This window comes from Eimeria tenella, genomic scaffold (genome assembly GCF_000499545.2).
Source record: "Eimeria tenella Houghton genomic scaffold, Eth_scaff137, whole genome shotgun sequence".
NCBI classification, from domain to species: Eukaryota; Apicomplexa; class Conoidasida; order Eucoccidiorida; family Eimeriidae; genus Eimeria; species Eimeria tenella.
This window is the reverse complement of record NW_013541509.1, coordinates 27,027-50,370: the sequence shown is the minus strand read 5'-3', so window position 1 is coordinate 50,370 and position 23,344 is coordinate 27,027. Positions and strand designations below refer to the sequence as shown.

Here is a 23,344-nt window from a genome sequence, read left to right as displayed (position 1 = left end):
GCCGCCGGCGCCGCAGCAGCAAGTCACTGCAGCCGGTTTTAAAACGGGAGGAGCTGCAGTATGTGCAGCAGCAGCAGCTGCTGCTGCTGCAGTGGCGGCAGCAGCAGCGGCAGCAGCAGCAGCTAACCTAGCCAGTTGAGGAGGTGCCGCGGGGTGCAGTCTGCTGCCTTATGTATGCGAAGGCATTCTGCGCTGCAGAGGTATTTGGCTGTGGGTGCTGCTGCTGCTGCTGCTGCGCCTGCGACGCCTGCTGCTGCTCCCATGCTGCTGCTGCGCTTTTTGCAGCACTCAGTGCAGCGGAAACGGCCCGGCAAGCCGCAGCAGCAGCAAAGACACCGCGGCAGCAAACAAGAGGCCCCTGCATGCGCTGCAGCCCAGGAAGCAGCGCCCACCCTGTACACAGACCGCAGCAAGTGTTTAGGGTTTAGGGTTTAGGGTTTAGCTACTTGTTGGGGCCTAGGGTTTAGGGTTTAGGGTTTGGGGTTTAGGGTTTGCGTGCCTGGAGGCCTCCACTTCTTCCTGCACAACTATGAGGCTCAAGTCTGCTGCTTCTCTTCTCTTCCAGCGCCTGCCGCTGCCAGCAGCAGCAGCAGCAGCAGCAGCAGCAGTTAACGCCATCGCTTGAGCAGGCATTGAAAGGTCACCATGACATCACAAGAGGGGGACGCTGCTGGTGCTGCACCTGCGGAGGTTTCTGCTGCTGCCCCAGCAGCAGCAGCGGCGGCAGCAACAGCAACAGCAGCAGCAGAAGCCACAACCGCTGCAGCAGCAGAAGTGTCCAAGCCAGTAAGTAGCCAGCCAGCCGATGGGAGTGAAGACGTACTCAACGCCAACAGCAGCAGCAAGAGCAGCAACAGCAGCAGCAACAACAACAGCAGCAGCAACATCAGTAGCGGCAGCAGAAGCAGCAGCAGCGATGGAAGCAGCTCGAACACGAGCAGTGTGGGCAGCAATGCAAAGGACAGCCAGAGCGGCCCTAGCAGCAGCAGCAGCACCAATGGCGCCACCCCTAGCAGCAGCAGCAGCAGCAACAGCAGCAGCAGCAGCAGCAGCATCGAGAAGACCGGGACCCCTGGCAGCACCGGCGACAGCCACAGCAGCACCGGCACCAGCAGCAGCAGCAGCAAGGGTGCCGTCCGTAGCAGCACCAGCAGCAACGAGCAGACCCCCCCTAGCAACAGCAGCAGCAGCAACAGCAGCAGCAGCAACAGCAACAGCAGCAGGCCGGGCCCCTCTGTTCCTGCTGCTGCTGCCCCCAGCAAACGCGAGCCTCTAAATGCTCTCGGGGGGCCCCCCAAGCGGCTGCAGTCAGAAATACGTGCTGCTTCTGTTCGCCCTGACAGCAGCAGCAGCAGCAGCAGCAGCAGCAGCAGCAGCAGAGATGGGTACAGGGACAGGTATGGGGACAGCAGCCAGAGGTATGGGGGCAACAGAGACAGAGGCGGTGCGAGATATAGAGACAGCAGCAGCAGCAGCTACAACAGCAGCAGCAGCTACAACAGCAGCAGCGGCAGCAGCTACAGCAGCAGCAGCAGGGATCACGGGAGCTGGAGCAGCAGGAACCACCCTGAGGGCGCGAGGAGCAGCAGCAGCAACAGCAGCAGCAGCAGTAGCAGCAGCAATAGCAGCAGCAGTAAAGGAGACAGCGCACCAAGGCCCAGTTCCTCAGCAGGAGGCCCCAGTAGCAGCAGCAGCAGCAACCCCAGCAGCAGCAGCAGCAGCAGCAGCAGCAGCAGCACTCCCGGAGTTAAGGGCAGCGTGACCAACTCGAAGGGGGCCGTGAGCAGCAGCAGAAACAACAGCAACAGCAGCAGCAGTGGCAACAGCAACAGCAGCAGCATCAGCAAGAGCAGCAACAGCACAGACAGCAGCAGTAGCAGCAGCAATGCCAACAGGAGTACCAACAGCAGCAGTAGCAACAGCAGCAGCGCCAATGTCAGCAGCAGCAACAGCAGCAACGCCAGCAGCGGCAGCAGCGGTAGCAGCAGCAGCAGCAGCAAACCCGGGAAGCTGCCTGCCGTTTTGCTGCTCGGGGAGCAGCAGCAGCAGCAAAAAGAAGTTCAATCTTTAGAAGAAATAGAAAGAAAAAGAAAAGAGGCGGAGCAGCCAAAAAGGGTCAGCAGCAAAGCATTTAGGTAGATAGCTGCAGCAGCAGCTCCTGCTGCTGCTGCTGCAGTTGCTGTTGCTGTTGCCGTTGCACGCATTCAGCTGTAGGGCTATACGTGGTTAAGCTGCTTAGCAGCAGCTGCTGCAGCTCGTCAAGCTCTTGCTGCTGCTGCTCGTGAGGCTATTGCTGCTGCTGCTGCTGCTGCTGCCGTCAGATTGCTTTTGTGTCTAAGAAGCAAAGGGAAGCGAGGCAGCAGCAGCTGCTGCAGCAGGAAGTGGAGCAAGCGAAAAAAAAAGAAAGAGAAATGATCAATAAGCGGCGGCTCTTTTTGCAGAGAGAGGTAACACTGCTGCTGCTGCTGCTGCTGCTGCTGCTAGTGTTGTGCTGCTGCTGCGGCGGTGGCCGTTACTGCTGGTGCTGCTGCTGTGCCGCTGCTGCTGCCACCGCTGCTGCTTCAATTTGCTGCTGCACTTTCAGGAGATAGAGAGGGAACGGGAAAGGAAGGAAAGACAAAAGAGAAGAGATATGGAAAGGGTCAAAGAAGAGCAAGAGAGTCTGTTGCTGCTGCTGTTGCTGCTGCTGCTGCTGCTGCTGCTGCTGCTGCTGCTGAAGGCGTCGCTGGTGTTGGTTCGCCTTTTGCTGCTGTAGCTACTCGGTTTACTCCCGCTGCTGCTGCTGCTGCCTCGGTGCAGCTGCTGCTGCCTCCAGATTGCCGCTGCTGGGTCCCCTGCTGTTTTTGCTGTTGCTGCTGCTGCTGCTGCTGCTGCAGGAAAGCTGCGTGAAGAGCAAATGCGGCAGCAGCGGGAGCAGGAGAAGCAGCAGCAAAAACCCAAAGACGCGAGCGTTTTGGCAAACCTCAAGCTGCTGAATTTGCCGGAGCAGGAGCTCCGCGCCAAGCAGCAGGCAAGGGTTTAGGGTTTAGGGTTTAGGGTTTAGGGTTTGGGCTTTAGGGTTTAGGGTTTAGGGTTTGGGGGTTGGCGGAGAGGCACTGAGGCGTCGGCCTCGTGTCTAGGCGGCCTGTAGGGGTTTGGCAAGGGCTTATAAGTTTTAGAGTTTAGGGTTTAGGGTTTAGGGTTTAGGGTTTCAGAGGCTCTAGGGTTTCATTTCTGTTGCTGCAGGAAAAGGAGCTCGAGCAGATTCGCATGCATTATTTGGGGATGAAAAAAGAAAAGAAAAAAATTCAGAAACCCTCTGAAAAATTCAGGTAGGGCTTAGGGTCTAGGGTTTAGGGTTTAGGGTTTAGGGTTTGGGGTTTAGAGGTAGGGTCTAGGGTTTGGACTCAGCGTTTACGGCTTAACGTAGAGCCACATCATTGGGTTCATCCACAGGGGCTGGAATTAAGGGTTTAGGGTTTAGGGGTTTAGGGTTTTGGGATTAGGGTTTAGGGTTTAGGGTTTAGGGTTTAGGGTTTGCGGGTTTCAGAAACATCTTTAACTTTGAATGGGACGCCAGCGAAGACACCATGAGGGGCGACAACAACCCTCTTTACCAAAACCGCCTGGAGCCGCAGCTGCTGTTTGGCAGAGGGTAGGGTTTAGGGTTTAGGGTTTAGGGTTTAGGGTTTAGAGTTTAGGGTTTTGAAATTAGGGTTTGGAGCGTAGGGTTTGCGGCATTCTCTGGATTTATCTCGCCTTTCGCTTTTATCCCCTTTTCTTCGCAGCAAGCCTTCAGGGTCTAGGGTTTGAATTTTAGGGATTAGGGTTTAGGGTTTAGGGTTTAGGGTTTAGGGTTTAGGTTTTTGACTTCAGGTTTAGGGCCGGTATGGACATTCGTGAACAGCGCAAAGCGAATAACTTCTACGACGAACTCGTCAAACGGTAATGCTCCTGCTGTTGCTGCTGCTGCTGCATCACTACTTGCTGCTGCTGCTTGTGCTGATGCACTACTTGCTGCTGCTGCTGCACTCCTACTTGGTACTGCTGCTGCTGCTGCTGTTGCTGTAGTGACTTTTCTTTGGCCCGCAGCCCTCAGTGCACAGTTTTTCCTTTCTTCTGATTGTCGATAATTGCTGCTGCTGCTGGCGTTGCTGCTGCTGTTGCTGCTGCTGCTGCAGGCGCCAAGAATACGAACAGAAGCAGCGACAACGTGGGGCAGAAGAAGCAGCAGCAGCAGCAGCAACAGCAGCAGCAGAGGCAGCTCGAGCCAGTGACAAGAAGAAGACTAAAGACCTCGAGGTAAACATCGGCAGCAGCAGCAGCAACGGCAGCAGCAGCAGCAACGGCAGCAGCAGCAGCAGGACATGCAGCAGCTGGAGCAGAAGCAGCAAGAACACAACCAGCACCATTGCGGCTGACTCTGCTTCCAAGAGCTGCAGCAGCAGCAGTCACAGTAACAGCAGCAGCAGCAGCGGAAACGACATCAGCAGCAACACGACTAGCATCACGAGCAGCAGCAGCAGCAGCAGCAGCAGCACCAGCGCCAGCAACAACACCAGCAGCACCAGCAGCATCACTAGCAGCAGCATCAGCAGCAGCAGCAACAGAATGACCATCACCATCAGCACCAGCACCAGCAGCAGCAGCAGCAGCAGTAGCTTAACCACCACCATTAGCAGCAGCAGCAGCACAACCGCCACCATCAGCTGCAGCAGCAAAGCCACCACCAGCACCACAATCAGCAGCAGCACCATCAGCACCCTCAGCAGCAGCACCATCAGCAGCACCATCAGCAGCACCATCAGCAGCAGCAGCAGCAGCGCCATCAGCAGCAGCAGCACCACCACCACCATCACCACCACCACCAGCAGCACCACCAGCACCACCATCAGTAGCAGCAGCAGCACCACCACCACCACCACCACCAGCATCAGCAGCAGCAGCAGCAGCAGCAGCAGCAGCAGCAGCAGCAGCAAATTGTGTTTGTGCGCAGGACGAGCCGGAGTTGGAGGGCCACTGGTCAACAAAGAAGAGAGAAGAAATGACCGACAGGGACTGGAGGATCTTCAGAGAGGACTTTGAAATTTATCTCAAAGTCCTTTTCACTTTTATTTTAAATTCGTTTCACTTCTTTTTATTTTTTTTATTCTTTTGGATTCTTATAACTCCTTTTGGTTGCTTTTGTTGTTTTATTCTTTTTAATTTCTTTTTTTTGCTTTTTAAAAATTCTTTTTCGTTTCTTGGACCTCTTTTGGCTTTTGGATTTTTCTTTTTTGCATTTTTGTCTTTCTTGGCTTTTTGTTTTATTTTCGTTTTTTTATTTTCTTTCGAGCTTTTTTTTCTTTTTCTTTCTTTTTGCTTCTTTTATTCTTTTATTTCTTTTATTTCTTTTAATTTCTTTTAATTTCTTTTAATTTCCTTTTGTTTCTATTTATTTGTTTTTATTTATTTTTATTTCATTAATTTCTTTTAATTTCTTTCATTTTCAATTTTTTGTTTTTATTTTCTTTTTTCGTTTTTTTCGTTTTCTGCTGAACTCCACTTATCTTCCTTCCCACGACTCTGAACAAATACGCAAACGAACAAATTAATTAACTCAATCCAATCAATTAAATTAAATCAAATTAAATAAATTAAATTAAATTAATTAAATTAAATAAATTATTTAAATTAATTAAATTAAATTAAATTAATTTACTTATTTTTTTATTTTTAGGGCGGTCGAGTTCCGCCGCCCATTCGGACTTGGGCGGAGGCGGAGTTGCCGTGGGAGTTGATAGAGGCGGTGAAGCAGGTAAAAAGAAAAGAATTTTGATTTCTTTCTTCGTTTTTGAGGCCTTTTTGGATTCTTTTTGGATTCTTTTTGGATCTTTTTGAAGCACTTTTGAAGGGCTTTTTGGCAAATGCAGAAAGAGGAAGCAGCAGCAGCAAAAAGGAGAGAAAAAGCTGCAGAAAAAGCTGAAAAAAACACTTTTTTGATTTTGCTGCTTCCAGGCCAACTACGACAGACCCACGCCCATTCAAATGCAGGCCATTCCCATCGCCCTCGAAATGCGGGACCTCATCGGCATTGCGGAAACTGGATCTGGTCCGCTGCTGCTGCTGCTGCTGCTGCTACTGCTGCTGCTGCTGCTGCTGCTGCTGCTGCTGCTGCTGCTGCTGCTGCTACTGCTGCTGCTGCTGCTGCTGCTGCTGCTGTTGCTGCTGCTCCTGCTGCTCCTGCTGCTCCTGCTGCTGCTGCTGCTGCTGCTGCTGCTGCTGCTGCTGCTGGCGACGTGTTTGATGCTGCTGCTGTGGCTGCTCAACCTCTATATGCTGTGCTGCGCGGAACGCCCTGCTGCTGCTGCTGCTGGCGATGTATTTGATGCTGCTGCTGCTGCTGCTGCTGCTGCAGCTTCCGTGATTGATGGGCCAGTGGGTGCAGCAAGTGTTGTTGCTTTTGCAGCAGCAGCAACCTCTATATGCTGTGCTGCGCGGAACGCTCCGCTGCTGCTGCTGCTGCTGCTGCTGCAGGCAAAACAGCAGCATTTGTCCTGCCGCTGCTGACATATGTGAAGCAGCTGCCGCCTCTCACCGAAGAGACTTCGCAGGATGGGCCCTACGCCCTCATATTGGCTCCGTCCAGGTTTGCTGCTGCTGCTGCTGCTGCTGCTAATGTTGCTGCTTCTGCTGCTGATGTTGCTGCTGCAGCAAGCGCTCATGAGAGAGGACGTGCAGGATATGCCGCATGCATGCGTTCATGTTCCCATAATCTAAGCTTACTGCTGCTGCTGCTGCTGCAGTTGCTGGGCGTTTATGGCTGTTGGTGCTGCTCCGCGCGCTGCTGCTGCTCCCGAAGTGCTGCTGCTGAGCCGCTGCTGCTGCTGCTGAGCGCCAGCTGCTGCTGCTGAGCACCTGCTGCTGCTGCTGGGCTGCTGCTGTTGAGCTGCTGCCGCTGCTGCTGAGCTGCTGCTGCTGCCGCTGAGCTGCTGCTGCTGCTGCTGAGCTGCTGCTGCTGCTGCTGCTGCTGCTGCTGCTTGCAGGGAGTTGGCTCTTCAAATCGAAGAAGAGACCCAAAAGTTTGCTTCCTTCTGCAGCTGCCGCTCTGTTGCTGTTGTGGGCGGCCGCAGCGCGGAGAACCAGGCCTTTTTGCTGCGGCAGGGGTAACTGAATTAATTTAATTAATTTAATTAATTTAATTTAACTTAACTTAATTTAATTAATTTAATTCAATTAGTTTAATTTAATTCATTTATTGTTTTATTGTTTTATTCCATTCAATTGGATTTTCTGCTGCTTCGTGCGGCGATCTCCCCGCCTCAAGGAATGGCGCTGCAGTTTTGCTGCTGCTGCTGCTGCTGCTGCTGCTGCTGCTGCTTTTCTTTTATTCTTCATTTTTCTCTTTCTTTTCCCGTTCCCACTGCTTAATTAATTTGCACTCCTTTATTATTTTTAATTCTTTTTATTTTCTTTTCAATTCTTTTCAATTTCTTTTTAATTTTTTTTTAATTTCTTTTCTCTTTATTTCCATTTTTCTTTTTCTTTTCTTTTCCAGCTCACTCCCCATCCTCCCCCTTCCACTCAACCTCCCCTTCCCTCTCATTTGATTCAAATCTAATTAAATAATTAAATAATTAACTAATTATTTATTTATTATTTACTTACTATTTATTCATTATTTATTTATTTATTTATTTGGACTTCTTTCAGAGTCGAAATTGTGATCGGCACTCCGGGGCGGATCCGCGACTGTCTAGACAGAGCCTTTACGGTTTTGAACCAGTGCAACTACGTCGTCCTCGACGAGGCTGGTGAATGGAAACTATTTTTCTTTTTTTTGACTTTTTGCATCTTTTTTGCGCTCTTTTTTGCTTCTTTTTTCCCTCTTTTTGCATCCTTTTCGAGCTCTTTGCATGCGCCTTTTAATGGGCTTTTAAAGGTCTTTTCGAGCTCTCTGCATGCGCTTTTTAATGGGCCTTTAAAGGCCTTTTCAAGCTCTTTGCATGCGCTTTTGAATGCGATTTTAAAGATCTTTCGGAGCCCTTGGCATGCTCTTTTAAAGGTCTTTTGAAATTGTTTTGATTGCCTTTTTATTGCGCCTTTGCAGGTCTTTTGAAGCTCTTTTGATGCTTTTTTATTGCACTTTTAGAGAGCTTTTGGTGCTCTTTTAATTCTGTTTTAAATGCCTTTTGAGGGTCTTTTGAAGTTCATTAAATGCTCTTCTTAATGCTCTTCCATGGACCTTTTGAAGCTCTTTTAATGCTCCTTTTAATGCTCCTTCTAATGCGTTTTTAAAAATCTTTTTGAAGTTCTTTTTGTCCTCCTTCAGAGATGTTTTGAGACTTTTTAAATTTCCTTTTAAAGATGTTTTGAAGCTTTTTTAATGCTTTTTTAAAGCCCTTTTGGCTTTTTTTAATGCTCTTTTAAACTCATTTAAATCTCATTTAATGCTTTTTTGAAACTCTTTTAAATCTCAATGCTTTGTTTAATGTCCGTTTAATGTTCTTTTAATGCTTTTTTTAATGTTCCTTTTTAAGATCTTTTAAATCTTTTGAAAATATCTTTTAAATATATACTTAAATATGTTTTTGACTCTCTTTTAAATATATTTTTGAATATTTTTAAAATGTCATTTTAAAATATCTTTTAAACCTTGTGTTGTCTGTCTTTCGTTTCGCTTTTATTTGTTTTTTTTTGAATTTCATTTTCTTTGTTTTTTGATTTATTTTATGCTTTACTTTTTAATATTTTCTTTTTACTTAGCTTCTCTTAGTACATATTATCTTTAGTCTTTTCTTTTTAGTCTTTTCTTTTTTATTTTTAAAATTCTTTCAATCTTTTCCTTTTATTTTTTAATCTTTTCCTTTTATTGAAATTCTTTTTTAATTTTTGGCTTCTAAATTTCCTTCCGTCTTAGTTTTAATACAATTTTAAACTTTCAATCTCTTTATTTTGATTGAAATTTCTTTTTAAACTTCCGATCTTTTTAGTTTCAATTAGATTTTAACTTTAATTTCTTTTTAAACTTTCAGTTTTATTTTTAATTTGATTTAATTTAATTTAATTTTATTTTATTTCTTTTAAACAGATCGAATGATTGACTTGGGATTTGAAGAAGTTGTAAATGCCATTCTCGATGCAATTCCAACTTCAAATTTAAAAAGCGAAGACGAAGCCCTCGCGCTGCAGCAGGCCAGTCTCTAGGGTTTAGGTTTTGGAGGGTTTAAGGGTTTAGGGTTTAGGGTTTAGGGTTTAGGGTTTAAGATCTGGGGGTTCAGGGTTTAAGGTTTGAGGGTTTAGGGTTTGAGGTTCAACAGTTTAAGGGTTTAGGCTTTAAGGCTTGAGGGTTTATAAGGCTTAAGGGTTTAGGGTTTAACATGTGAGGGCTTGACGTGTGAGGGTTTAGGATTTAGGGTTTAGGGTTTAGGGTTTAGGCTCTCCAGCTCTAAACGCTTCACGACCACCAACCCCCTGAGCCCTTTCTACGTTCCTTCCCTCCATTCTTTCAATTAAAACTTTTTATTTATTTATTTATTTATTTATTATTTATTTATTTATTTATTTATTTATTTATTTATTTATTTATTTATTTATTTATTATTTATTTATTACAAATCCCCCCGCCCCCAAACCGAGCCAAGCACCCACCCCACCAAAGCCGCGAACCAATCAATTTTAAAAACTAATTAATAAACAAACCAATTAATTAATTATTTAATTAATTAATTAGTTTATTATTTATTTATTTATTTATTTATTTATTTATTTATTTATTTATTTTTCAATATCAGGAGTTGCAGGCCAAGGCGGGCCACCGGCTGTATCGGCTGACGCAAATGTTCAGCGCCACAATGCCCCCTGCACTGGAGCGTTTGGCTCGGTGAGTTTTTTCTTTTTTTCTTTTTTTCTTTTTTGGTTCTTTTTCGGTTCTTTTTTGAACTCTTTTCAACCAAGTTTTGTCTCCTTTTTGTTCTCCTTTTATTTTCCTTTTCTTCCGCTTTTTTTGAAGCCCGGAGGCCACGAAATGACTCTTTTGGACTTTTGTCGGTTTTCTTCTTTCACTTTTTATTTGTTTTATAATTTATTTATTTTATTAAGTTGATTTTTCTTCTTTTGTTTCTTTATTTTATATATTTGTTTTATTTTGTTTATTTGTTTGTTTGTTTATTTCTGTTCATTTCTTTATCCATTTTATTTTGCTTTTTGTTTACTTCGTTTTTGCTGAATCTGCAGCAGCTCCATTTCTTTTTATTTCTGTTTTTACTTTTTAAGTCCTTTTATAACTATCATGTATTTTGTTTTTTACTTTTATTACTATTATATGTTATTCTGTTCAGCTGCTGCTGCTGCTGCTTCATTTGTTGCTGCTCGTGCTGCTGTTGCTGCTGCTGCTGTTGCTGCTGTCGTTGTTACTGCTACTGTTGCTGCTGCACCTGCTCTTGCTGCTGCTGCTGCAATTGATTCTGCTGCTGCTGCTGCTGCTGCTGCAGCAAGTACCTGCGGGCTCCTTCTTACATTTCCATTGGAGACCCAGGGGCTGGCAAACGGGCCATTGAGCAAAGAGTTGAGTTTGTGTCCGAGGCCAGAAAGAAACAAAGACTCCAGGTAGGGTTTAGGGTTTAGGGTTTGGGGTTTAGGGTTTGGGGTTTAGGGTTTAGGGTTTAGGGTTTGGGGTTTAGGGTTTAGGGTTCGGGGTTTAGGGGGTAGGTTTTAGGGTTTAGCGTTTCGGGTTTAGGGGTTAGGGTTTACGGTTTAGGGCTTGGGGTTCAGGGTTTAGGGTTTAGGGTTTGGGGTTTGGAGGGAGTCAAGGGGTAGGGTTTAGGACTTGGGGTGGAGGCCTGAACCCTAAACCCTAGAACCAGTTTAGGGTTTAGGGTTTGAAAAAATCGCGGGAAAGGGTTTGGCGCCGAAACCGAGGGTTTAGGGTTTAGGGTTTAGGGTTTAGGGTCCATCCCTGGCCTTGCATAATGGATCAAAATGTGGACAAAGAAAAACCATTTATCATTTATTTATTTATTTATTTATTTATTTATTTATTTATTTATTTATTTATTTATTTATTCAGGAAATATTAGAAGAAAGCGAGCCCCCAGTAATGGTTTTCGTAAACCAAAAGAAATCTGCTGACGCTCTCGCCAAAGCCCTTTCGAAGTTGGGCTTCAGGTGTACATACACCGCAGCGCTGCATGCGTCTTCTTTTTTATTTTTATTTAAATTTAAAAACTTTTAAAACGTTTCTTTTGGCTTTCTATCTTTTCTTTTCAATTCATTTTCCTCTTTTTTTTGCTTCTTATTTTTTTCTGTCTTTGGTTCTTTTTTGTTTCTTTTTATTTCTTCTTTTTTATTTTTTATTTCTTGTTAATTTCCTTTTTATCTCTTTTCACCTTTTAATTGATTTTACTTAAATTTAATTATCTCTCTCTGTTTAATTGTCTCTTTTGAATTTAATTATTTTGTTTGAACTTCATTTTATATATTGGTGTTTTATTCAAATTAGTTGTTTTTTAATTTGTTTTTCTTTTATAAATCCTTTTCTCCCTTTAATTATTTAACCCCTTTTAATTTATTTGTTTTTAAATATTATTTTTTTCTTTTAAATTTATTCTTTCTCTTTTGTTTCCTTTTTAAACTCTTTGTCTACACAGATTATTTCTCTCCGTTTTCTAACCGACATATTTCCTTTTAATTCATAATTAATTATTTATTTGTTGTTTAATATTATATTATTTACCATTATTGTCTGGTTATTTTTTTATTTACATTTATTTTATTTATTTGTACAATAATTTATTTATTTATGTATTTAATAAGTTATTTATTTGTTTATTTCTTTGTTTATTTATTTAATTGATTATCTATTCAGTAACTTATTTATTATTCATTTTCTTGTTCAGTTTTCCCCTTACTTTTCTATTTTTTCATTTAGTATTTCAGTTATTTATTTATTTATTTAGTTATTTATTTCGTTATTTTTGAAATAAGTTACTATTCGTTTATTTATTTATTTATTTATTTGTTTATTTATTTATTTCTTTATTTTTTATTTTATTTTAGTTTATTTGTGTGTGAAGTACAATTGCTCTTCACGGAGGAAAGGCCCAGGAAAATCGCGAGGCGGCGCTGACGCAATTTAAGGTTTGAGTTTTAATTTAATTTAATTTAATTTAATTAATTTAATTAACTTAATTAAATTAATTAATTATATTTTGTTTTATTTTACTTAGTTTACTTTGTTTAATTTAATTTAAGTAATTTAGCTGATTTAATTTGATTGAATGCAATTAATTCAGTTCAGCTTAATTTAATTTAATTTGATTTAATTAGTTGTGTTTTATTTGGTTGTTCATTTCATTTTATTCAAATTGGTTTAGTTTGATTTAGTTTGTTCTCGTCGGCTTTGATTCGGTTTGAGTTGTTTTCATTTTGTCTTTATTTCTTTAATTCAGATCAGTTTTTAATTAAATTGATTCAATTTAATAAACTTAATCCAATTACAATTAATATAATTGATATCATAAATTAATTAATTAATTAATTTATTTATTTATTTATTATTTTGTTTATTTATTTATTTATTTATTATTTATTTATTTATTTACTTATTTCAGGAAGGTTCTTTCGACGTGTTGGTGGCGACGGACGTGGCGGGCCGCGGCATAGACGTGCAGGGTGTAACTCTGGTGGTGAATTTCGACATGCCGAAGGAAATTGAGCAGTACTTACACCGCATTGGTGCGAATTTGAAATTAAAAACCATTTTAATGCATATAAATCTTTGTTCAATTCAAAAGTGACGCAAATTCCAGTTCAAACAGACCAAAATTGTCCAAAAACGAAAAAATGATTCAATGAGTCAAGAAAGCTGCGGTGTATCGACACCCAGTGCCGGGATGTGTTGCATTTCATAATTCGTTTATTTTAAATATATTTAAAAGCATAAAAAAGAATTTAAATACCAGCAAATTGCATTTATTAACCCATTTATTTTAAATATGTTTAAAAAGATTTAAAAGAGGATTTAAATCCACTTCAAAAAAGAAGAAATGGAGAAGTTCGGAAGGAAGCCCGCGAAAGCTGAGCTGTATGTACACTGAAGAAGTCTGAAACTGGAGTTTCAAAATTTAATTCGTAAAAATAATTAAAAGTTAATTTTAATTGTTTGCTGCTGCTGCTGCAGCTTGTGCTGCTGCTGCAGCAGCTTGCTGCTGCTGCTAAGGTTTCTGCTGCATGAGCAGCAGTTAGCTGCTGCTGCTGCAGCGTCTGCCGGTGCTGCAGCAGCGTGCTGCTGCAGCTGCTGCTGCGTGTTCCGTCGCCGCAGCAGCACTCTGGCGTCTTTTTCGCTGCAACTTCTCGCACCCTTTGCTGCTGCTGCTGCTGCTGCTGCTGCTGCAGGGCGGACGGGGCGGGCGGGGAAAAAGGGAGTTTCGATCTCTTTTTTGACGGAAGAAGACTCGGGACTTTTTTTCGATTTGGTCAAAACCATGAAAAGCGCCAACTGCCAAGTGCCCCTCGAGCTGCTGAGCCATCCGGCCAGCAAAGTGAAGGGCGGCAACAAAGACTCAGTACCCCAGAAGCCCATGCACTTCTACTAAATAAACAAACAAACAAATAAATAAATAAATAAATAAATAATTAAATAATTAAATTAATTAATTTGTTTATTTGTTTGTTTGTTTGGTGGTTTTGGAGGACTGGTGGGCGCTAGTTCGTCGGAAGTGCAGAAGGTTTGCGTTGGACGAATTCGACAAATAAGTAAATAAATAAATAATAAATAGATATAAATAAATATAGTTAAATAAATATAATTGAATAACTGTAAATAGATAAATAAATGAAAAGATATCCAATGTCGAATTTGCAGTGGCTATTTGGTGGCATTGAGGAGATCTTTTATTTCTATTTTGCTTCTTTTATTTCTTTTGCTTTCTTTCTTTCTTTCTTTGATTTATTTTTCTTAATTTTATTTCTCATTTATTTCTCTTTGTTTCTTTTCATCTTTTCTCATTTATTTCTTCTCTTTATTTCTTTTCTTCATTTCTCCAGAAGCATTTTACAGTTCTTTATTTGCAAAAACGCTTTCTTCATTAGAGACCAGACCAACTTTGTCTTCTTCATTTCTTTTAAAAAGAAAAACTTTATTTTCTTTTTATTCCTTTCAAACAAGAGGTACAGCTCTTTAGAAACGAATTGACTAAGATAAACAGATAAAAATAAATTCAAAAAAATAAATAAATGAAAGTAATCAAATAAAAGAAAAAAATATCAGAGAGACGCCACTTTCTTTTGATTATCGTTGATAGCTTTGTTCCATTTAGAAGCGGTGCTTTTTCAGTATTGTTAAGTAATTATTTATTTATTTATTTATTTATTTATTTATTTATTTATTTATTTGCTAATTTATTTATTTATTTATTTGTTAATTTATTTGTTTATTTGCTTATTTGTTTATCTCTAAAAATATTCAGTTGTTATTTCTATTATTTATTTATTTATCAGTTCCTAATACTCCCACCAGACGCCGTAGCCTTGGGGCCTCATCTTGCATGCAAATAAATGCAAATACATTAGAAACGAATTAAAATATAAATACAAAAAAAATAATTATTATTTTGAATAAAAATGCAGAAATGGAAAAGAAACGAAAAAAAGGCGGCGCGGCCGCCAGGTGTATGTACACCCGGTGCATGCGGCTAGCGGAAATGGAATTTCTTTGTTTTGCAAATTTTCCAAAACTCTAAAATGCATTTAAACCTTTTTAAAGGTCTTCAGCCCCTCTCCCTGGCTTTGAAGTGGCTCTACAGTCCCTTAAGTGCTTTTAATTTATTTGTTTTTTATTTATTTCTTCAAAAATCCGAAATGTCCGTTATATTCTCATTTTTGTGGAACTGCGCAGAACATCTATGGGTATTAATTAAGTCTGTCGAGTGTTTATATATAGATGGATATATTTATATCTATATATGTAAATATCTCTATACATATATATATGTATATGTATATATATAGAGACGTATATATGTATATATACATATATACGTCTATATATATGCATATGTATATATATATACATAATATATTTATGTATATATGTTTGCATGTATATTATGTACATGAAGCATATAAATGTATACATAGATAGGTAGATAAGTGTGTTAATAGCGGCGAAAAAGATGCATACTTATTCTAAGAGATCGAAGAAAACATAATGATGGCATGTAGTTGCATGCACTTTTAAACTTGCTGCAGTTCTTACTAGGGCAGTTAACGGGGTGTCCATACACTCCGTTTTTATGGGGGAACCAAATGCATTTGGGTGAAAAGGTGGATTAAAATGGAATAAACTTGCATCTTGAGTGAATTATAAATGTCTATTTATAAAAATAAATACATTTTGGAAAAGGAAAAGACTAATAAGTTTTAAAAGTGCTGCAAACCGAACTTCTTCTGCACGGAGATGCACACGCGCCTCCCCGCTCAGTCAGAGGCGCTGAAATGCATTTAAATGAATAAAAAATAAGAAAAACAAAATAAATATTTATATTTTAATTGAAGAATTAAATTATTTCAAATAAATTGGCTAAACGGAAGAAGAAGAAAAACTGACAAGCAAGCTGTCTAGACACTCCACACGAGGCCCCCTCTATGTCTACTCTTTTAAAGTTGGGAACACAAAAGCGACATAATATTTAATTTTTCTTTTTCTTTTTGATTTAATTTGTATTTTATTTTATTATTTATTTAATTTGGGTGGTTTATTCCTCAACTGATTGCTCTGTAGGCTTTGGGGGCCCCAGCTGCACACAAGTGACCCTGCGGCTAGTTACAAAGGGGGCCCCTGAAATCTTCTTTCAGGGCTTTTCCTCTTCTTTCATTTTAGTTTGATTAAATTATTAATTTATCTTAATTTTATTTTCCCCTAGACACGAATAGAGACACCTTGCAGCCAGCTGCTGAGTCACGCAGCTGCTGCAGCAGCAGCAGCACTAGCAGCAGCAGCTGCTGCGTTAGCAGTATCAGCAGCAGCAGCAGCAGTAGCAGCAGTCGCAGCAGCAGTTGCGTATACACGGGCGGGCTCTCCGGCTTAGCATAACATGGTTTGCTTGCCAACGTCGCCAAACCCTAAACCCTAAACCCTAAACCCTAAACCCTACTCTGTATGTCCCCAACCGTCTCTGTGAAGCCTGCTGCTGCTGCTCCAACAGCAGCAGCAGCAACAACAAAGGCGAGGGGCCCCCGAGGGGGCCCCTCCGGGGTGTCCCCCAAGGGGCGGCGGCACGAGGGCCCTGAAGATGAGCAGACACCTGCAGAAGCAGCAGCAGCAGCAGCAATTGATGCCATTGTTGCTGCTGGTGCTGCGCTGCTGCAGAAAAGAGCAGCAGACAGAAACTGCTTCGCATTTGCTGCTGCAGCAGCAACTCATTCAATACTTAATATCCTCAGACTCTCCCACATCACTATAGACCCAGGGGAGCCAACAGACCTAATCAGCAGGCCCCAGGGGCCCCCATTGGGGGCCCCTGGGGGCCCCCTGGGGGTCCCTGGGGCCCCCCTGGGGGCCCCCACAGGGTATCCCACAGGGGCCCCCACAGAACCCCACACCGACCAACAAGGGGCCCCCGTTGGCGCCTCCATAGAGGAGGCTGGGGGCCCCCCTGGAGGGCCCCCCAGCGGGCTTCTTTCGGGGGCCCTCATGGAAAACCCTCAAGGGGCCCCTAGGGGGCCCCCCAGCGAGCCAAACGTGGGGGCCCCTGTGGGGCCCTCTGTGGGGGCCCCTGCGGAGGCCGCTGGGGGGGCCCCCACGAATGGCGCTGTGGGGGCCCCTGTGGGGGCCCCCATGAATGGCCCTACGGGGGCCCCCGTGGGGGCCCCTGGGGAGGCCCCGGGGCGGGCCCCTGGGGGGGCCCCTGGGGGGGCCCCCTGGGATGTACCCCCTATGCCTGTGCATGGGTGTCAAGACAGCTGGGCCCCCGGCTGCTGCGGCATTAAGCCTTTAGACCCTTTGCTGCTGCAGCAGCTAGAAGCAGCAGAAAAGAGAAGAGCAGAAGTAGCAGCAAGAAGGTGCGCGCTGCTGCGGAGAAAGGGCACGCTCTTTGCTGCAGTGTCGAAGATTAAATCCCCTGCTGCAGCTGCTGCTGCTGCTGCAGCAACTGCGAAAACGGATAGGCGCGCAGCAGCAGCAGCAGCAGCAGCAGACAGAGGGAAACTCCAGAAGGCTTCGACCGAGAAGAAACAGCTGCCGCAGCAAACGCCAAAACAGCAGCAGCAGCAGCAGCAGAAACCGCAGCAAAAACAGCAGCAGCAGCAGCAGCAACAACAACAAAACCAGCAGCAGCAACAGCAGCAACAGCAGCTGCAGCAAAGTGAAGACTCAAAGCAAGCAGCGGGGAACACGCCTGCTGCTGCCAGCAGCAGCGGCTCGTTGGCTGACAGCTGTAATGAAAGCACTTCAAATTAAATTTGTTAATGAATTAATAAAATAAAATAAAATAAAATAAAATAAAATAAAATAAAATAAAATAAAATAAAATAAAACAGAATAAAATAAACAAAAAGAATTGGCAAGCAAGCAAAAGCAGCTGAGCGCCCCTGGTAGCTGGCTCCGCAGCAGGACCAGGAGCAGCAGCAGCAGCAGCAATAACAGTATTATGAGACACCTGAGGCGAACGCAGCAGCAGCAGCCGAAGCAGCATGGAATTTCGCTGCAGCAGCAGCAAAGCCGCATGCACCCAGCCGTAGAAGAGCTATTTCTGCTGCAGCAGAAGAGCTATTTCTGCTGCAGCAGAAGCAGCAGCAGCTGGTGCTGCAGCAGAAGCAGCAGTAGTAAGAGCTCTGCTGACAATGGCGTTTTGCTGCAGCAGCAGCAAAATTCAATTTGTTGCAGCAGCAGTAAAACTCATTCTACCTAAACCCCCTCAGCTTTGTGTCCGCGGCGAATGCCGCATGCAGCGCAGCAGCAAATGGATTTTTGCGAAATGCGACTTGCTGCTGCTGCTGTTCTTGATTATTTAAAAAATCAAATCTATAAAATTAAAAAGAAATGCATTTATTTAAATATCATTTGCACGCATTTGCAATCTAATTCATCGAATAAAGTCTACCGTTACGCTGCTGCAGCTGAACCCGGTAATCTGCGCTGCTGCTGCTCTTGCTGCTGCTGCTGCTGCTGCTGCTGGCAGCCTCAGTCTAGACCCTGCATTTTGTACTTTCTCTGCATTACTTTCTATTTTGATTATTATCATTTTAAACTTTCAATCATCTATTATTTTTATTTTTACATCCCGAATTATTTAATTAATTTGGCTTGCGCCTGTTCTCTGCGGTGTACATAGACCTCAACTTTTGTCTGTCTGAATACCAAACCCTTGCTGCAGCAGCATCTGCTGCTGCTGCTGCTGCTGACACACATACGAGATATATGAGCGGACTCTAGCAGCTGCTGCTGTTGCTGCTGCTGCTGCTGTTGCTGCTTCTGCAGCGCAGAGAAGAATAAACATGCGAGAGAAGCAACACTGCCTTGCGTCCCACCAAATCACTGCCAAGGTGACGTAGCAGCAGCAGTAGCTGCTGCTGCTGCTGCTGTAGCGCTTATGGGAAGGCAGCAGAAGCAGCAGCAGCAGCTGCTGCTTCCCAGTAAGCCCCGCAGCCACAGACTTTGAAGCAACCACGCCGCCCCTCAAGCAAAACAAAACAATCGGTGAATAAGTATCTGCCGCTGCAGCTGCTGCTGTGATTGCTGCAGCAGCAGCAGCAGCAGCAGCAGTCCCTTCATAAAGGCAGACCCATGAGGCCTTTCTGTCTGGTCGCGCGCTGTACGTACACTGCGCGCCCGTCCGTATCCAAACTTAAAAAGAAGCAGCACGCACCCCGTGCGTGCCGCGAACCTGCTGCTGCTGCTGCAGCAGCAGCAGCAGCAGGAGGAATTGCTGCACTGCTGCTGCTGCTTCCCGCGCGCCTCGTGCCCCGGGCCGCACCCGAGCGCTCGCGCGCGCCGGCCGCCGCCTTTGCCGCCGCCGCTGCAGCGCACGCGCGGCCCTGCCGCCGCCGCCGGCGCAGCAGCAGCAGCAGCAGCAGCAGCAGCAGCAGAAAGGCGCATGCGCGCGCTGCGCCCCGCAGCTTCCCCTTCTCCCCGCGATGCAGCGAACAAGCAGGGCCGAAAACGGAGAAAAACGGAGAAGAAATGGAATTATCCGAGAGTATTTTCTGCGGAGTACTCGACGTAGAGAAAGCCGTCGTCGGCCACGTGCTGTTCGTACACCTCCTGAATCAGCGCCCCCGCCTTCGGCGCCGTGTTCTCCACAAATAAATAAATTGTTTTCTCGTGAGTCAAGGGGGCCCCCTGTGCGGAGGCGCACTGGTTGATGTGTTTGTGGATTATGTACTTGAACTCCCCCACCAGCATGTTCATCGGCACCAAGAACCTGCAGCAGCAGCAGCAGCAGCAGCAGCAGCGGCGGGTGCAGCAGCAGCAGCGGGGGGGGCAGCGTGAGGAGGAGGGCGCAGCAGCGGTTGAGCGGGTGCAGCAGCAGCACCAGCGCCCGCCGGGTGGGGAGGAGGATGCAGCAGCGGTGGGAGCGCGTGCAGCAGCAGCAGCAGCAGCAGCAGCAGCAGCAGCGGTGGAAGCAGCAGCGGCGGGGGTTGGCGGGGCAGCAGCAGCAGCAGGTGAGGTGGGGGAGGTTACTCGAGAAGCACACGCTGCAGCGGCCCAGCAGCAGCAGCAGCAGCACCACCACCACCACCACCACCACCACGCGGACAAGCAGCGCCAGGAACAACAGGACACGCTGCACCAGCAGCAGCAGCAGCAGCAGCAGCAGCAGCAGCAGCAGCAGCAGCAGCAGCAGCAGCAGCTAACTTTTTCTTTTCAATGACCGGCAGGTCCGAGCGAGGGGCCTTCTCGCAAATGACTGGAATTCGATTTGGGTACTTCGCCCGAATGCGGTGCGCCTCCGCAGTGCGCTTCTCTGCACACAAACCCTAAACCCTAAACCCTAAACCCTAAACCCTAAACCCTAAACCTTAAACCCTAAACCCCTGGGTCTGGGGCCGGGGATCGGCGCTTCAGACCCTAGTTCGTAGAGGACAAGTTGAGAGGGGCGATAGGGGAGGGAAAATGCATGTGGTGTTCGAGGCAGCAAACCCTAAACCCTAAACCCTAAACCCTAGGCCCTAGACCGGGGCCTGCCGCGTAACACACCGAAGGAAATCTCATCTCTTATGGAAGGCATCTTCGCATGCCTTGTTGGTTGCTACTGCTGCTGCTGCTTCTGCTGCTGCTGCTGCTGCTTCTGCTGCAGCTCCTGCTGCTGTGCTGCTGGTGCTGCTCCTCGGGGCCGTTGCAGCGGGCTGCTGTCTTGCAAAAGTCGACTGACATGCGCTGCTGCAGGGTCTGCTGCAGTTGCTGCTGCGGCTTGCTACTGCCGCAGCTGTTGCCCCTGCTGCTGCTCTCTTCGCGCTGCAGCTGCTGATGCTGCTGCTGCTGCTGCAAGAAGCAACAGCTGGCAAAAAAGGATAAGGCAATGCTGCTTGCAGTGTACGTACACCCCACAAAGGAAGCTTCACACGCAGCGAAGGGTCTAGTCTCTTCACAGAGTGGTCTGCTCCTGCGAGAGCCGGAGCAGCAGCAGCAGAGCAGCAGCAGCAGCAGCAGCAGCAGCGGCAGCAGTTGCCGCCAGTCTCGCTAGGGTGTGACTCTTGAGGGCCAAAAAACCCCGCTTTAAATCTGCTTAAAGACGAGTTCTCCAAGTGACAAAGTTTTGTTTGTGTGCCGCTGCTGCTGCTGCTGCGGCTGCAGCAGCAGCAGCACCACCAGCCCGCTCAACGAGCCACGAACACTGCAGCACGAGCAGCAGCAGCAGCAGCAGCACCAGTAGCAGTGTCTCACATTCTCTGTTATATTTTTGTGTTTATGCGTGATTCCTAGTAGACAGTAGCCCTGTTGCTGCTCCTGCTGCTGTTAAGCTTGCTGCTGCAGCGTTTTGCTCTGCTGCTGCTGCTGGTCTTCCTGCAGCAGCAGGAGCAGCTGCTGCTGCTGCTTACGCGTCACCAGTGCTTCCCCACATCTGCATTAAAAGCAGCGAAGAAGATGGATTTGCTTTATTTTTAATTATTTAATCAAATAACTGAGATAATAAAGGTAACTGAAGAAAAAAGACAACCAAAACCTAGCGACAGCAGCAGCAGCAGCTGCTGCTGCTAGTGTTGCTGCTGCTTCGGCTCTTATGGCTGCTATTGCTGCTAGTCTGGTGCCGCTGCAGCTGCTGCTACTGGTGATGCCGCTGTTTCTGCTGCTATTACATTGTTACTGCTGCTGTTGCTGCTAGTGCCCTCCTTGCTGCTGCTGTTGCTGCTACTGCTGCTGCCTCCGCCGGTATCCTTGTCTTCCTGCTGCTTGTGTCGCTGCCCCAGCTGCTGCTGGCTTCGTTTCTCTAGCTGCTGCTGCCAGTGCTGTTCCTGCTGCTGCTGCTGCTGCTACCGTTGGACTCCAGCAGCAGCAGCAGCAGCGGCAGCGACGCCGCCACCGCGTAGCGCCCCCGTATATTATAGGCCAGGGAAGACGTAGCGAGGGTTTAGGGTTTGAGGGTTTAGGGTTTAGGGTTTGGGGTTTGGATGAGTAAGCCTAGGGCTTGAAGAGATCATGTGCGCGGATCTGGCCTCGCCATGCTGCTGCTGCTGCTGCTGCTAGAAACATAAATGTAGTACAAATGTGCATAAATGTTAAATAAAATGATTATAAACAAATATAAATATAAATAAATATAAATGCACGTGAATTACACATTTGCTTTAAATTTAGGTGCGGGGGCCTTCCTGTCGCTGTCTTTGGGCTGGCTGCGGGTGGCTCTTCTCTGCAGCAGCAGCAGCAGCAGCAGCAGCAGCGGCTAGCGAAGGTGCAGCAGCAGCAGCAGACAGCAGGAGACAAAGCAAGCCAAACAAAAGCTGATATTACGTGCGCGAACTGTCCCCTTAAAGCAGCGCGAGAAGCTGCTGCTGCTGCAGCAACTCCCTGCAGGTGCTGCAGCAACTTGCTGCAGCAGCAGCAGCAGCAGCAGCAGCAGCGCACAGCTATAAGTCTCCCTAAGGCTCTTCTAGAAGCCACAACTGTCGCATCTGCTGCCGCCGGGGCCTCTGCTGCTGCCTCACTCAGCGCCTGCTGCAGTTGCAGCAGCAGCAGCAGCAGTGGCAGCAGCAGCTGCTATTGCTGCCTACTGCTCGCGCCCGCAGCTGCTGCGCCGCCATTCAGAAGCAGCAGCAGCTGCTGCTGCAGCACCACTGCGACTAAGAGGGAGTGTTCCTGCTGCAGCACCTGCTGCAGCTGCTGCAGATGCTCACGCTGCTGCAGCCACCACTCCTGCTGATGCTGCTACCATTGTTGCTGCTTCTGCTGTTATTGGTTTTGGTGCTGCTACGTGCGATAACCCGCCACACAGCTTCAGGCCTCATCCGCAGCAGCAGTGACAAGCTGCTGCTGCTGCTGCTGCTACTGCTGCTGCTGCTCCCGCCCGTACCGGCGCTGCTGCTTTCGCTGAGCTGTTGCTGCTTTCGCCGAGCTGTTGCTGCTGCTGCTCACAGCTGCTGTTCAGCTGCTGCTTGGGCGCTGCAGCTGCTGCTACAGCTGCTGCTGCAGCTGCTGCTGCAGCTGCTGCTGCTGCTGCAGCTGCTGCTGCAGCTGCTGCTGCTGCTGCTGCAGCTGCTGCTGCTGCTGCTCAGCTGCTGCCTGGGTTCTCGACAGCAGGCCCCAAGAAGACAGGGGCCATCCGCAGCACAGCTACCATAACTACAAACAGCCGCAGCCGCTGCTGCAGCCGCTGCAGCAGCTGCTGCTCCACATCTGCGGGTGTGAGTTCCCCCTCTGAGGACCGAAAGGCAAACATCCTGCTGCTGCTGCTGCTGCTGCTGCTGCTGCGGTTGCTGCTGCAGAGGTAACGCACGCAACTCTGCTGCAAAACACACGTCGGGCCGCAACACCTAGGCTACGCGCTGCCTGGGTCTGCTGCTGCTGCTGCTGCTGCTGGTGTCCTCACGCTGCAGAACTGCGCTGATTCGTCATGCTGCGGAAACTCCAGCAGCAGCAGCAACTGAGGCAGTAGCAGCAGCATGCGCTGCTTCTGGAGGTCAGAGGAGTGGCCTAAAAGAGCGTTTTTGGGCTCACCTGGAGGAAGACGCCTTGCTGCCTCGTCGCTGCTGCTGCTGCCGCTGCTGCTGCTGCTCTTCTCGGCGTTGCTGCGCGTAGGGCAAAAACGGCTTTCTTGCTGCTAGCAAGGAAATGGACAATGTTTAAGTTGGGAGATGGAGATAAAGAATTGGCTTGCTGCTGCATGCAGCCGCAGCAGCCGCCGATACGCATGGCTGCTGTTGCTGCTGCTGCTGCTGCTGCTGCTGCTGC

General features: G+C 46.5%; 3 protein-coding genes across 3 annotated transcripts; 2 read left to right on the top strand and 1 right to left on the bottom strand.

Annotated features, from left to right (window-relative positions):
* Nucleotides 1-645: 645 nt before the first annotated feature.
* On the top strand, nucleotides 646-13,553 carry ETH_00016770 (DEAD-box ATP-dependent RNA helicase, putative; the record flags this gene model as incomplete). Its single annotated transcript, XM_013373351.1, has 21 exons — nucleotides 646-2,115; nucleotides 2,322-2,447; nucleotides 2,585-2,660; nucleotides 2,877-3,010; nucleotides 3,226-3,311; nucleotides 3,530-3,634; nucleotides 3,856-3,924; nucleotides 4,161-4,281; nucleotides 4,976-5,077; nucleotides 5,699-5,776; nucleotides 5,977-6,070; nucleotides 6,496-6,607; nucleotides 7,005-7,124; nucleotides 7,672-7,772; nucleotides 9,050-9,153; nucleotides 9,753-9,841; nucleotides 10,452-10,566; nucleotides 11,027-11,124; nucleotides 12,033-12,096; nucleotides 12,570-12,693; nucleotides 13,354-13,553. 21 exons carry the CDS (start codon nucleotides 646-648, stop codon nucleotides 13,551-13,553), a joined length of 3,588 nt encoding a protein of 1,195 aa, XP_013228805.1.
* Nucleotides 13,554-16,117: 2,564 nt separating this feature from the next.
* On the top strand, nucleotides 16,118-17,416 carry ETH_00016765 (uncharacterized protein; the record flags this gene model as incomplete). The annotated part of the gene is made up of 1 exon (XM_013373350.1): nucleotides 16,118-17,416. The coding sequence occupies one exon, from the start codon at nucleotides 16,118-16,120 to the stop codon at nucleotides 17,414-17,416; it is 1,299 nt and encodes a 432-aa protein (XP_013228804.1).
* Nucleotides 17,417-19,144: 1,728 nt separating this feature from the next.
* Nucleotides 19,145-20,186, bottom strand: ETH_00016760 (microtubial-binding protein, putative; the record flags this gene model as incomplete). The annotated part of the gene is made up of 3 exons (XM_013373349.1): nucleotides 19,145-19,379; nucleotides 19,814-19,922; nucleotides 20,156-20,186. 3 exons carry the CDS (start codon nucleotides 20,184-20,186, stop codon nucleotides 19,145-19,147), a joined length of 375 nt encoding a protein of 124 aa, XP_013228803.1.
* Between the last annotated feature and the right edge of the window lie 3,158 nt (nucleotides 20,187-23,344).